General features: G+C 56.3%; 1 protein-coding gene across 5 annotated transcripts in view; it reads right to left on the bottom strand.

Moving 5' to 3' along the window:
- TNRC18 (trinucleotide repeat containing 18) overlaps window positions 1-15,234 on the bottom strand; it is a 56,776-nt gene that overhangs the window by 35,109 nt on the left and 6,433 nt on the right. For all 5 annotated transcript variants that reach the window (XM_084216733.1, XM_084216737.1, XM_084216736.1 and 2 more), the window contains exons 3-4: window positions 2,752-2,877; window positions 536-2,344 (exon numbers count right to left, since the gene is read on the bottom strand). In XM_084216733.1, coding sequence (XP_084072859.1) covers window positions 536-2,344; window positions 2,752-2,877 — 1,935 coding nt within the window. The remainder of the gene's footprint in view (window positions 1-535; window positions 2,345-2,751; window positions 2,878-15,234) is intronic.

Genomic DNA, 15,234 nt, shown 5'->3' with positions numbered 1-15,234 from the left:
GAAGTTTGGGAGAGGGGGGCAAAGGCAGAAAAATGGGGAAGGCAAGGGCTAAAATTGGAAAGCTGAGCATTGCTCGCCAGCCGCTGGCTTTGGCATCGCTCCTTGGCACACCAGAGCCCCGTGCCAGGCAGCCCCCGGGTGTTATCTTGCTATACAAGTTAAGCAGAGAACCAAAATCTCTCTGGTGCCATCCCCCTCCTGCCAGCACCACGGCTTAAATCAAAATCATGAGATTACAACACCAGCACAAAGGTGGTTTGAGAGGTTTCTCTGTCACTCCCTTTGCTAACAGATAAACTCATGGAGCAGGATTGTCCTCAAAGAGGATGGAAGTGGGGACAGGGGACTGACTGCCTCTTGAACAAGGGGTTTTGCTTCCCACTGCGGTTTACAACACGTCCTTGGCTGGCAAGGGAGGGAAACGCAGCTGAAGATGCCAAACTCAGTTCATGGCACACAGCCTGCACTGGGTGGCTGCTCTTCCCAGGGAACAGATCCTCCAGGGAAGCCCTGAGACAAGCCCTAGGGAACTTACCTTTGATGCTGCTGAGAGACAGCGAGCGATCCCGGTCTGCCAAGCTGGGCCCCAGTTTGCTGCTGCTGCTGCTGCTGCTGTTATTGTCCTTCTGCCGGGCCACAGCCACAGCAATGCCTACAGGCAAGTGCCTCACCTCCACCTCGCCCTGGGAGCCGATGCTCTCACGGCCGAAGGATTTGGCACTCTCGGGTCTCTCAGGGTCCCTCTTTAGCTGCTTCGCAGGCTGCTGCAGCAGCAGCTGCTGCACCTTGGAGGCTCCCAGCTGTGCAGAGTCCAACTTCACGTTGCCCAAACCCCCAAAGGGGCTCTTCTTGCCGCAGCTCTGCCGGGACGCCGTCTCCTTGGCAAAGCTGCCGCTGTACTTGATGAGGCTCTGCATGGCCGAGCCCTCGCCGTGCGAGGCAGGGTGCAGGACATCCGCGGCGCCCCGCGAGCCCACCACCGAGGACCGCGGCAAACCGCTGGGGTCAAGGTAGACCTTCTTGGCTTCCTCCTCCACCCGGCTGACGTGGTTGTGCTGCGCGGCCAGCACCGCCATCTGCGTGGTGGCAAAGTTGCCCATCTCAAAGGGCTTCCACTTCTGCTCGGGCGGTTTCAGCTGACCGTGGTCCAGGTGCTGCCGGGAAGAGTCCAAAGTGCCGTAGACCTTTGCTGCTTCTTTGGAGCTGGATCGCTGGAAGCGGTCCCGCTCGCAGGGGCGATGCTCTGCCTCCGGACTCGGCTTCAGCAAATCCTTGGAGGCCAGGAACTCCCTGCTCTCCGGAGAGCCCAGCCCCGGTCGGTTGAGGAAGGGCTCTGAAGTGACCTGTCTCTTCAGTGCCATGGAGTTTGTCCTGATCACCGAACCCTTCTCTCTCAGAACCTCCATCCTTTTGGCATCACTGTGACAAGAAAAGTCCTGGGACAAGAGTGTGCGGGAGGCATCTGCAAGGCACCGCTCCGTGGGTGACTGCAGCACCCCCACCTTGCCAAGGTCCTTGTCCTTCCCCTTGTTGTCACGGGCCTGGGAGGCGATTTGGATGGGCCCGCTCCTCTCGTCGTAGGCTTCGACCGAAGGCACGAAGGTGGGGGCGATTACTTTGTGCTCCCTCCCCAGCTCCTTGGCCGGTGGGAAGATGGTGTACATGCTGGAATGGACGGGCTGCGGAGGGAATGTTGTGGCTGGCGTCATCTTCCCCGTCTGCGAGGGGTGTGGGGATGGACAGCTACAGGAGATGTGCAAAGCGCCCACGGAGGGCAGGAGGGGCTCCCCCCGCTTCAGCCGCTCCGCGTGGGCGTGCGCAGAAGGCCTCATGTTCTCATCGTGCCGAGCTGGATCCTTGGCACAGCGGTCCTGCTCGGCACCCAGGACCTTCAGCATGGGGTCCCCGCCACCGTTGCAGTTGCTGAGGGAAGAGCTCTGCAGCGGGTTCTTGGACTTGGGTTCCCCGCTGCCTGCGCCCCGATTTGGCATGTGCTCAGCCAGGAACGGCGAGAGACGCTCGCCGACCTTCACCGCCTTCTCCACCACACTCACTTTCCGGTCACTGTCGGGCTTGGTGTCCTGTGTGAGGTCGACCACGCTGCGGGGTCGGGGCTCCTCCTTCGGTTTGCTCTCCTTCTTGGCAAAGGGCAGGGGCAGATCGCTCCGGCATGCCCGCTCCTTCCCCCCGGGGTCTTTCAGGCCTTCTTTCGAGCTCTTGTGCAGCTGCCCAAGGTCCTTTTCCCGGAGCAAAGTGCTCGACGTGTGGCTGCCCACGGTCCTTGAGAGGGGAGGCTGCGGGTGCAAAGCGGACTGGCCTGCATGGCTGGACAGGTAGAATCCATCTGCAGAGTAAAAGCAACCAAAATTATCACAGGCTTTCAAACCCTTCAGTCCTACGCAGAGACAGGCAAGAGGTAGCAAACGAGGAAAGAACAGATTTCAAGGATGTCTTAAACAAAAATGCCAAGGGCAAAGGGGACCAAGCAGGTTCCCCCATGTGGGATGTCCTGTCTCATGCACACCGAGGCTTCAAGGAGGGACCCAGCCAGCTTTCCGACAGGACAGCCACATCCAAAACCTTGGTAGCACTCAGCCCAGGAAACATCCCTGGCTGACCACCCAAGGCAGTTCCTGCTCTTCATCCCCAACACTCCAGTATCCAGCAGCTCCAGCAGCCAAACAAGCCCAAAGGACAGGGTAAGCACCCTGGGGTGACCGATGGGAAGGGCACACAGGGTCCCAGACTCACCTTTCTGTGACTCAAAGAGGCTGTGCTGTCCCAGCTGGGCCAGGAGAGGACTGCCGGCACTGGGAGGTTCGAGGTGACTCAGGGGAATGTACGATGGGTAGAGACCGTTAGGCAGATGGGAAAAGCCTGCAGAAAATGGGAAACAGAAGAGGGAAACATGTTTTATCCCAAGCAGCACGCTGCCTTGGAACGAGCCCCGCGGGAGCACAGACTGTTGTGGCTGTCGGTCCCTCGCACGCCAGGAGCGGCGGTGGCAGCGGGGACACAGGCGGTGACACACAGCACACACAGCCCAGGGCAGGGACCCCAGCTCAGGGATCCCGCTTCAGGTACTGACCCCCCCCTGCAGGTCCCCCAGCTCGACCCGGGGCTCCAACTCTGCAGCAAATGGAGCATGCTGCTTCCTGAGCAGAGCCTGACACCTGAGGGCTCCGTGACCAAACCACCTGGCTGATAAGATGTTTTATCACAAGTACAGAGACCTGTGGCTGAGGGCACTCCCCAGCGTGCTTCCAGAGCCATGATAAGACCTTCTTGCCAGCACAGCTTTGCCAACACAGCTCACTCCCACTGCAGGTGCCCAGTCCTGAGTACAGGCTTTGGGAAAACACAAGAGCATCCTCCAGAGTAGCTCACAAAAAGCATAGTTTCACGTATCAAACTCAGCATCTTATCCCAGGGGAAAGCAAAACAGAGAAAGTGTGACAACCATCCAGGAGCTGATATGAATGCAGCATATCCTGATGACCCTGCTGCCAGTGGTCTGAAGGTCCTGGACACTGGGTCCCCAGCAACACCCTCATGCAAATCGTCCTCATCAGCATTTCCTCAGTGAATACAATCACCATAATAGTGGCAATAACACACACTACTGGCCACAGGCAGCAATTCCTCTCCAACACTGCCACCAAACGACACCCATGCGACACTACAAACCCAACCCTCCACCAGAATCAGCATCCCAGTCCATGCCATAATTTATAAACTGAGTTAAAGCCATCAGGAGAATCTGAAGGAGCCCTCTGCAACCCTCCTCCCCTCAGTCTGTATTAGCAACCAACTTGCCCCAAATTCCACGATCCCACTAAACCAGGCAACAAGTTTGTCAAGAGTCCAGCATCCAACTGGCTCAAAACAACATCACACCAAAACCCAAGGGGAGGCGGCGAAGTTCAGTCCCCGAAGCTGCACGTGGAGCACCATCTGTGAGAGCTAGTCAATATTTCACATTATTTAGACAGCCAGGATCTCTTTGGCGTACATGTTTGCATCCCGGCATATGTGCCTCACCGCCGCCGTGCTCCGCGCAGCTCCTGGCCCGCATCCATCACCCGACAGATCCCAGCGGCGTCACCCAACACGCCAACCCTCCAGCAGCGGGACCAGGGGAGCTGCTGTGCCCGTGCAGTTCACTGCAGAGCCCATTCCCAGCAGGTAAAACCTGCTGTTTAACCCTGGGCACAGCGGTGCAAAGGCGCTAAGCGTGCACACAACATTCAGGCCTCTCCTTGGTAACCCCAAAACCTCCACGCTGAAGCATTTCCAAACACCTTTTCTTATTGCAGAGCTGGAGAGAGCTGCGTAAGACCCAGCTTAGCTTAGCTTGAGCAGCTCCACTCCACGCCATATATGCCTCAGCCCTGTCACTGTCACTGCTCCGGCAGGACTGGGCTGGCAATGAGCCAGCATCTGGAGCAGGAGCCACACATTTCCAAGGGAACACCAGTCCCATCTGGCAGAGCACATGGCTGCAGCATGGCAAAGCCCCTGGAGCACCCCATGCCATAGCAGCCCAGCGGCTCCAGCCACAGATGTCCCCACATGAGCCCCTTCTCCCAGCCAGGATCAATTCCAGCTGCAGCTGCTCCAGCAGGAGGAAACACCGGCGCAGGGAGCATGGCGAGACACATCCAGGGAGGGGACACACTCCAGCACTGCCATCAGGCACAGGGACACCTGCACACAGCTTAAGCTACTGATACCCAAAGAGGCATTTTGGTACCAGTTACACCCCTGGTCCTACAAGGGCATCTCCCTGCTTTTGGCATCATATCCTGCCCAGGCTCAGTCCCAGCCCAAAATGTTCTGGGGTTTCCTCCCCAGTCAGCATCATCACATCCTGCTACAGTGACCCAGCCTCAGCTCAGGGCTGCAGGAGCAGGAGGAGGAATGCAAAGTGTCCAAGACGGAGACAGGTTCAGATAGACAGGTTGGGAACCTTGCAGGGCAGTATCACCATGCCAGCTGGGAAACAGGAGCAGAACTGAGCTGATGCCACCAGCCAACCACTAAAGCCACCTCACACCTGGCAGCTCTTCCCACTAACTTCCAGAAGCCCACAGCAGCAGCACTGCTCCTTGGAGAGGCATAAGCCCAGCACAGAAGCTCAAAGCACATTCCAAAGCTCTGCAGGTAAAGAAACTGAGGCACAGGCAGGTGCAATGACTTGGTGCACCGTGCAGCTGACCAGCAGCAAAACCAGAGAACCGCTAAAACTCCAGCCTCGGGTCTACCAGTGACATTGCTTTTCCCCTTGCAAAGTGCCTGAAGAAGCTGCACAGGCTGTATTTACCTGGCTTCTTCCCTGCCAGAGCTGGAGTAGGGAGGAGGAATCCGAACCACAGCTTTCCTGGGGATGAACCCAATGCAAATCCAACCTCGAGGCACTGCCAGAACATCCCTTCCTCCATACAGCCCTCCAGCAGCCACGCTGACAGGCTGCTGGCGTACGACTCACACGGAGCCCAAAACCTGCTGCCCCAGTGCCCTGGGCAGGACCTGGAGGTGAAGCTGCTCCTCCATGCGCTGAGGAGCTGCACTCGCAGGAGGCGGCCGCGGGTGAGTCGCTGCCTCCTTGGATCTCTGTGCCAGAAAGCGATGCCAAGGGGAGAAATTCTACCGCAGTGAGCAACGCACAGCTCACCCCAACCGTGGGCATCTGCCAGGAGAAAGGGAGGGGAAAAGGGGAAACCACAACCATCTCCATCTGCCCGGGGCCAGAGTGTTTGCTGAACCAGCACAAGATCCGCTTTGCCCAGGGACACGCCGACAGGTCTCGGCAGGCTGAGCCACGCTCCTCCAGCCGACTGCTTGCCCAGAGGCGGTCTGGCACCACAGCACAGGCAGGGAGGTGCGAGCTGGCAACACTGCCAAGCCCAGACTGGCTGTGCCCCCCCTTCCCTGCCAAGTTACACCACGCCAAACACATGCGTGTGCCCATTAGCTCAGCCTCTGACCGCCTGGGAAAGGCACCACCAAAACTTATGTCATTCCAGCAGGGACACACATGATCCAAAGCAGCCCCAGCTCTGAGGGTAAAAGGGTTCAGGACACAGAGATGGTCCCTCAAACCACTTTATCCCTATAGCCAGCAGCCAAAATGCAACCCCTGTGAAGCTCCAGTTGCTGCAATGGATGAACACACCTGTCCTCCTCCCTTCCAGCTCCAAGATTATAAAACATATCTGTTTTGTACAATTGAGACATAAATCACTAAGGGCTGTTATTAGAGGAACTTGGCGGGTGCAGATGTGTCAGCCCACTTGAAAACATCTTCTTCATCTTCGCACAGCTCTCCAAAACAGCACGGGTTCAGGGGAAGAGGTACGGCCTCGGGTGACTCACCACCGAGAGGGGATGCGACCGATGGGGAGATGAGATACCAGCGACCGCACAAACCACACACCAAACGTCTGGAGGCCGGAGGTCACGCTGGGGGAAGTGGGAGGGAAACAGACCCCACGTGCTCAGCCCGCCTGGGGTTGCCAAAGGTCCCTCTGAGGAGGGAGCTGACAGAAAGCACCGCCAGGCAGAGCTGGGGGAAGAAGGTGGCCGGCCACGCCTGCAGCAGAAGGGAGCTGCCACGGGTCACCAGGAGTTTTAAATCTGTGGGGTTTTCTCCAACTTAGACCCTCATACTTCAAGCCTAAAATTCAGTCCCAGCTGGACAAGTCAGTCAAGCCTGGGTTGTGAAAGAGCCAGACAGGAGGAGGGCATGCTGGACTCAACATGCTGGAACTGAACATATCTCCCCCATGGACATAGCTCTGGCCAATGAGCCAGGCTACACGCCTGAGGTGACACGGGTGTGTGCCAGCACTGGGAAGGCTGCTCCACCCCTCCTCAGCTGCAGGTGACTGGCTGGCACCTTCAGCATCCCCATGCTGCCAACATGCTACGGAGGGGACAGCTCACTTGGACACCCACGAAGGGTGAAGGGCAGCAAGTGGGAGCAACACAGAGACACCACCCAGTGGGGAATTCACTCTCCCAGTCCGGTTCCATGTTTCCAAACTAACCAAGAGCACCAGCACACCAGAGAGAAGCAGCATCCACAAAGCCTTTGCTCATGCCTTGGGACAGCTTTCCAGTTGGAAAAGACCTTTAATCAAGTCCAGCACAGCTGGACAACCCTGTTAGCCGGTGTGGGAGAACAGGTGGCCACGTGCACTGCTGGCTGCAAAGCACACCCTGAAGCTGAGCCCTGGGCACAAGCCATCCTTGTCTGAGAAGCCACAGCCCTGGCACCGGAAGACCAGTAGCCTCGAGCACCCCGGGAGAAGTGAAGTAAGTCTCCCCCATCAGCCCCATCTGCCCGTTATACATTTCTGCCACTTATGAAATATTTCCAACCGCCAGCATCACTCCCCATCCTCCCTGGGCCATGATGGATGAACACACTGCCAGGAGTCAGGCTGGCACCACGCAGTGCTCTGCGAGGGGCTATGGCCACAGAAGAGCCTGAACTATAAAGCCTGACCCCTTGGACCCTCCAATATGAGCCCAGCAGGGCTGAGAAACACAGCAACAAGAATTTGGGTTTATTTCCATGGGATGTTTTGAACTCTGGGCACTCAAGGGAGATTTGCAGCCCGGCTGCAGCCAGCTCTCAGCGGGCTGCTGGGTGCAGCACAGAGCAGGAGCTGCAGCCGCCCTTGGCCAGAACACAATCACCTCTTCCCCAGTCCGGCTTGCAGTGCCTCACAGGCAGCCAAATGGGACAACAGTCCACGCCACAAACAGCTGGATAAACGCTTAGGTCCTCCCCGGCAGGAGGGAGGGAGGAAAGCAGGGAAGGTCCAAGCACAGTGAGTACCTTCCCACCACCAGCAAGACAGACACCACACAGCTGCCTGTGCTTACCACCATCGGTGCATCCCTCATCCTCTCCCTGCAGAAGCAGCAGAATCCCAGGGAAGACTTTCAGGGCTCCCCCTCCAGCACACACCTCCCCATCTCTGCCCCATGCAGCTCGGTGAGGCACAGCCGCAGCTATTCCTCATGCACACATTTATGGCTGCAAACAGCTGCGAGCCGGAGTGCTGACAGTGTAAATCTTTGCCACCTCCTCCCCTGCCTGCCGGGGCAGCTCCAGTGACACCCGAGGCACCGGAGCCGCTTTGACTCTGTGCCATGCACGAGACACCAGCGATACGAGCCCCTGAACATGCAGGGCTGAAACCAAAGCTCCCAGATCAGATGTGCCTGGACTCCAGCAGTGGCTGGTCCCTATCCCTGTCTCCAGCAGCCACAAGCTGCTGTCACAACCCACCACTCTCTGCGCCAAAAACCGCCCCAAAAGCCATATTTACACCCCATGCCACGGGACTGGCAGTAGCTTCAAAGCCCTAATTTACAGCCTCAATTCTCTGCATCCCCTGAAAGCCTTCGATCCCATCCCCGGGATCCAGAACAGCCAGGGCAATTTAACTCCCCATTTAATCTTCTAAGGGCCCTGGTGTGCTCGGAGACAGCATCCTCCGGCGGGGGGTCCACACTCCCAGACTCTGTTGGCTTGAACAGCGCCGTGCCGCTTTCCTTCGGCTGCAAAAATCACTACCTTAAAAGCCAAGGCGAATTCTCCCTCCAGCTCAGCGCAGCTCTCTATTGTTTCTTTTAATTTTATTTTATTCCACGTGGGAATCTGTGTCCAGGCTGCTTTATTTTTAAGTGGCTCTTGCTCAATATTTACTATCGCTCGCAGCTGCGTCAGCGCAGGAACACTGCGCGCTCGCGCCAGGTTTCCGACAGCCCTCCCACAGCCATTCCTGCCGTGCCCATGCCATGCCATGCCATGCCATGCCATGCCATGCCATGCCATGCCATGCCAGGCCATGATTTTCCTCCTGTGTCACCCTCGTGGTGAATCACCAGCCCCCCACAGCCACAGGACACTGAAGGGCATCATGTCAGCACAGGGCATAGGAGGCTTCCCTGCTTTCATGGAAATAAATAACATTAGGATGAGCTCTGCCACTCACCTCCTCACCCAGGAGCTGGAACAGCCCCAGGAGCCTGGAGATGGCAGGGGAGGAGAAAATAGGAAGTAGCTCAAGGGACTTGTTCCGCCCCAATGTCCTGGAGACTTAGGTTCCACCATACAACCAAACAGTATTGGGCAATTCAAGGTATGCCAATGCCTCAGAAAAGGACACCAACAGAACACTCTGAAGATGCCCCACAAGGTCACCCACCATCTCCCCATTAACAGCATCTCCATGGGGACAGCAAAAAGCCACCCAGGTGGGGACACGAATCACTCTGGCAAAGTGAAAGTGGCTTTTCCTCACACTGGGGGGGTCAAGATGGAAACCATCCCAGTGGGATTCTTGACATGATGTGCAGCCAGCCCACTCAGCCTGAAACACAGGGTCTGGGAAGCAGCGATCTGGTCCCATGCTAATCCTGACACTCAAACCAGTGTCAACAATCCTGGGTCACTGCCAGCTGCTACAGCAGAAGCTTCTCCCACATGCCCCCAGCCTGAAATCCCCCACCACGTCGGATGTCTCTCCTTTTCCACTGGCATAATTAAACCTGACACCCCAACAGGGGTCCACCAAAACCTCCAGGCTCTTACTACACAACCACACAGCTCTCCTTAAACAGCAAGGAGTGATACGGTGGAGTCTTCAGCTGCACATTTACTAAAATGCTGTATGGAAATTGAAAAAATAATAATTTTAACTCTCAAACTGATTAGCAATATCCCCAGGAATGCAGAACCTGGCTGCTAGATTGCAGTCTTGCCTTCCTCCTGATTTTCTAGGACAGCATGAAAATGCCTTTGCCCCGGTTCATCCTTCATCATGTTGAAGATTCTTTAGCCAATGGTGTCCAGAACAGGGGCACTAAGGCTGACTCCGCTCCTGGTACTGAATGCACGCTTTTAGTACAGGTGCTCCCCCTCCTTCCTAAGCACAGAAATTTAACCCACTGCATTTTTAAAAACCTTACTTTTTTTTAATCACCCAAACTCAGTGCAGAATATGCTACAAACAAGTGAGCCCCCCCTTCCTGAGCCCTGCCCGCATCTTTAACCACGCACCACCCATGCACTGTCCGTGCCTTCATTAGAAAAGAGCTCGTTACCCTTCACTGCCAGAGCCAGGAGAGCTTCAGGAGCTCGGTGGGGGAGGTTATTGTGGGATGGCACCGGCGCTGGTCCCCACATCACCTGCACCGAGTGGCTGCCAGCAGCAATTAAATCAGCCTTCAAAGAGAGATCCCAGCTTTCCCAGCACCATTAGCCGTGCCCTGGAGGGAACACGGTCTATTTTCAGCCACAATGACTTAAGATCAGGTCACTAGCAGGTTAAATGGGACTGTGCAGCATCATCTCCCTGCCCTCCCATTGAGAAATTTAACTCTGCTGTGTGATGGGCAGCACCAGCCCTGGACACACACCAGGTGCCCAGGGAAAGGTAAATGCCACCTGCCTGCTCCTCTCCTCTGCTTCCCATCACCTGCCATGGACACCCACTGCCCTGGCTGCCTTACCTCTGCATGGGGTGGTGAGAGGGGGTTCACAGCAGGATCACCCCTGGGTTCCTTCCTGCCTGTCCTCCTGTCCAGCACAGTGACAGCTCACGGCCAGAATGGTCCCACCATGCCCAGGACCAGGAGTGTTGGAAGGAGCCTCAGCACCCCCCATCCTGCAAACCCAGGCCTGCACAGTGCCAGACCCGGGCTGTTCATCTCACCCCTTCCTCCCAATGGCCCAACTGCAAGTCTCCAAGCTGGGGACTGCTCCAGGCCACCAGTTCCACCAGGGTTTCACCACAGCCACCAAAGAGGTGGCATCTCCCGGTAGCAGCTCCATCTGCTCCGCTGGTGCATCCATCACCAAAACCCGACCAGCCACCCCACCACGAACATCTGGTGGGGAGGTGGCAGCTGGATGTGGGTTTGTTTTGCCTCCCAGGCTCCTGCCAGGCACAGTCAGCACGAGCAGGGATGACTCAAAGCCTGGGAGACGCAGCCTCCGCCGCTGCTTATTTTAAACCCTCTCGTCTGCAAAGCGGCTGCTGCGGCTCAGCACCTCTCGGGGTGCTTTGCAAAGGGGGTGGCACTGCGAGGCAAAACTGAGGCACAGCCCCACGATCAGACCTGGGCACCACATCACCACTGCCTGCGTGCTCAGCAGTCACTGAGCTCAACACAGGGGGCTCGCAGCAAGAGGGGATCAGCTCCGAGAAACAGCCCAGGGCTGCAGCAAGGACATTGCCAATGACCCAAACGAATTCATCAGCTCTGGCTTCATGATCCCCCTTGGATAGAGCATAGTCAGGACACAGTAAGTGCATGGTGAAGCTGGATGCTCCCAGATCAGCATGTGCTGCTCTGTGTGCCACAAGAGTGAATGCATCCCTCTCCCAAAGACCAGCACTTACTTAAACAGCAGCTGCAGGGACTGAAATCAGCCTGGGAAAAATTCAGCAACAGGCTGCAGGTATTTGGGGGGGGAAGAAAGGGAGCCACACACAGATCACAACCTCGTAACAATCCTTTCCTTAGGAAACCAGGCTCAAAAGCTCAGCCTCTGCTCAGCCTCTTGACCCCACACTCAGCCTTTTTTCCTTCCAGATGCTCCCGCCCTTCCCACACTCTCTTGAACATCAGCCCATGCCACCTTTTCTGCACCAAAACCCACTGACCCATGAAGCAAAGGTGTATCTGTGGCCAGCAAATGCCCAGGACCCCACACCTCCCTACTGCTGATAATGGGAGATAAATGCATGGGCAAATATTATGGCAGTGTGGTTTAATTCCTGATGAATTATGCAAATCTGTATTCAAATTGAAGTGAAGCCCTTGGGCTCTTGACAAATTGCCAAGCTGGCCCCGATGACACCAGGCAGGGACAGCCAGCCCTCCATCAGGTGAGGCACTACGTGGGTGCCCTCTATATGCACATACACACACATGTATGTGCTTGCACATGTCAACTAGGGAGACCAAGGAGTACTTGCAAAAATGGTTGAAGAATGACTTTTGCGCTTCTCCCTCCTCCCAACTGCGTTCAGTGCGTCCAAGGAACGGCACCAAGCTTCTGTGTCCTCCACAAGATGGAAGCAGCTTGGGGTGATGGCGAGTTTCAAAGCAGGACATAAGATAAAATCCACCATGTCTGGGGGACAGGAGGGGAAAGCCTGAAACACTTGTGCCAATATGACTGTCAGCCTTGAAGCCGAGGAAGATGTGTCCACAAAATAGTCACAGAGAGGGCTCATCTGATGAAAGTAGGAATTTCTGATCCCACACAAACCCCGAACATCCATTAAAAGTAGCAGAAGAATTACTGCTTTGTGTCACTAATCTCATTAGGGAGAAAGCCCTGCTGCAGCGCCGGGATTGCAAAGGGAAACCCCGGCACGCCGCACACTCCAGGAGCCTGGCACAGCGTGCCCTGCCCATCCGAGCGGAGCCGCGGCTTCACAGGCACCCGGCAAGGTGCCCGCACCCTTCCTTACTCACCCGCCCGGATCTCTACTCGCTGGAGCATTATCTGCTTGGCTTGTGTGTGACACGGCCTGTGGGATGTCCCCACGCCCAGCAGACCAGGACACAAACACCAGGATGACACACACTGCCTGGCGCTATCACAGGAGCTGCTTCATCCACACACACGCTGCCTGCGAGCAGCACACGGCCCAGTCCCTCCAAAACCCTTCCTCCCCAGCACAACGGCCACTGCCATTAATGTTTTAAATTCTTTATTGATTAAAAGCAATTAAACCAGATGTGTTAAAAGCATATTCAAGTCACCGGGAATTCTGCTGAGAAGGGATGGGGGCATGAAGGGAATTAGGGGCAATACATCCAACTAACGAAGGTAAAAAGAGCTCTTTGCTGGCAGGGATGCATCAGGATAAGATGAATGGAGGCAGAAGCAGGAGCAGCCTTTGCAGAAGTTGCCGGGGATACAGCTCCAGAGAGACAGAGCTGAGTGCCTTAAAATTTCTGTTATTCCTCTAAAAAGACATAATCCTTCCTGAATATTGCTCCTTCCCTTGCTCCAAGCCCACCATGTTTAGCTTGCCTGCCTGCATCCAGCTCCCTCAAAATGGCTCTTTGGCCACTGCTACGCTGGCAATAAAATTTATTCCCAAGGTCACTTCAATCCTTTTGCCACTATTTCAATCTGGCTGGATTTAAACAAAACCCAGCCTCAGACACACTGAGCCCCCCCTTCCTCAGCCCCTCCTTTCTGCCCATCACTTCCCTGATTTAGCGCTGCCAAACTCTCAACTACCTTTCGCTTCCCATAACCGTCAGCAGCAACAGCTGGAGAGGAAAACGGGAGCATATTGTGCACCCAACAGCTGATCCTGGCGGCGTGGGGAGCGAGCCCAACTGTCACTGCTGCACCGGGGGCTCCTGCCGCGTGTCCCCAGCCAGCGCCCACCGGGACCGAGCTAAAGGGGCTGCGTGGCTGCCGTCCCTCTGGTGTTTAAGAGCTGGGGAGAAGCGAACAATAAGCAAAGCAAATAAACAGCAGAGAGGGACGGCGTCGGTGGGTGAGCGGTGATGCCTGCAGACATCCAGCTGTGGCATCCCAGAGCGAAGCCAGCCAGAAACGCGGGGATGGGAGGAAAGACGGGGAGAAGGAAACCGCCAAATCCTGGTGGCGAGGGTGAGGCAGCCACACCAGAGCGGTCCCCTCCCAAACTCTGGTTTTCAAAGAGCATCCCCAGCTGGAAAAGCCAGCGAGAGGCTGCGCTGCTGGACACGGCACTGCTCCCTCAGCCCGGCTCCAACGGGCAGGGAGCTCGGGGCTGCCCTTAGCTCCTCCATCCTGCCCGCATTTTCAGGTTGTTCAGGGCGCAGCGTGCTCTCCGTTTCAGCAGGGAGGCTGAACAAAGCACTCCCTTGTCCTCGGCACCTCGAGCAGGCGATGCTGGATCACGTTACCTAACCCAGACCAACATCTCCTCGTCCCGGCACGGCAGCTTTCGTGTCAGCACATGCCAGGCTGGCCCCGATTCCCTGCACCACCTCCTGCCTGGAGCTTTAACTGGACCAGTTTAGTACACGGTGAAAACACACGGGGCCTTGTTTGGACTCGTCAGGCGCTAACCCCAGCTCAGGGAGGTGATCCGACACCCTCGCGCCGGTCGCAGCCGCGGCCGAACCGCAAGGCGCTCACCTGGAAGGCTGCCATAATGACGTTAATTCCCATTAACAATGTTCATTTCCATATTCATCAGAAGATGGTGAAACGACAAGATGGGGGGTTATTTACTATATAATTATAAACTAATTTCAGCTTTACCCTGGGTTATCCTAGGAAGGAGATCTAAAATTTCCCTTACGAAAGCCCTGCTCTGCTAACCGCGTCTGCAGTGAGATTAATTCCCAGCGATTTCCATTTCTCCAACAGCTGTTCTGCTGGGAAAGAGCAGGAGCTTGTCCCCAACACCAGGGGCCTGCCCAGTGCCCCATGCCACCCCCGGCTAGGATTTCTAGTGCCGGCTCTCCCTTCAGATCAGATTTTCTCTGGCACACCATCAGTCAGGGATGGGACCCGTGGTTTTCCAACCCTACCAAGGAGACTCTGTACTGGGTAGGAGGCAAGGCTCACTCCAACTGGGAGAAAGGCTGCTGGAAACCACACTAATGACACCTTTACCAGCCCAGTGTTACCAGAGGCAGGGACAGACTCCTGCCCATTCACCTGGGAAGGTGTTGGAAATCCTCACACTGCAGAGGATCCCGCAGGACCTTGCTCCGAGCAAGTTTACATCACCACATTGGCCTTTGGGCTCTTGTCCACATTCCAAGCCCAACATCCCTACCAGCTACCACTGCTTGGGTGCTTGGGATGGGCACTTCAATGTAGCATGCAGCACAGGGAGGAGAGTCCTTCCCACTGCTCCTGAAGGATGGAAATGCAACCCCACAGCCGACCAGGACCTTGGGAAAAATCACTGGGACATCAGAAACGCACAGGAGCTCAGGGTGGGAGACTCCCAAAAATGCACAAATGCACCACCATTTCAGCCCAGACACTGCTCCTGCCTTCCTCACAGCCTACGAGTTGGCCACCAGCCCGAGGGAGCTGCAGGGACATCAATCCGTGGCCGAGCACTTCCTCCACCCCCGGGGATGCTGGGTGTGAAGAGCAGAGTGTGACGGGACCGAGCACAACATCACTGCCCAGCACCACCTCCTCGAGCCCCACTGGGGCAGGCACACTCCCTG

This window comes from Fringilla coelebs (assembly GCF_963513975.1).
Source record: "Fringilla coelebs genome assembly, chromosome: 16".
Lineage (NCBI taxonomy): Eukaryota > Metazoa > Chordata > Aves > Passeriformes > Fringillidae > Fringilla > Fringilla coelebs.
Note: the sequence above shows the minus strand (reverse complement) of the source record. Positions and strands in the feature narration are given on the sequence as shown.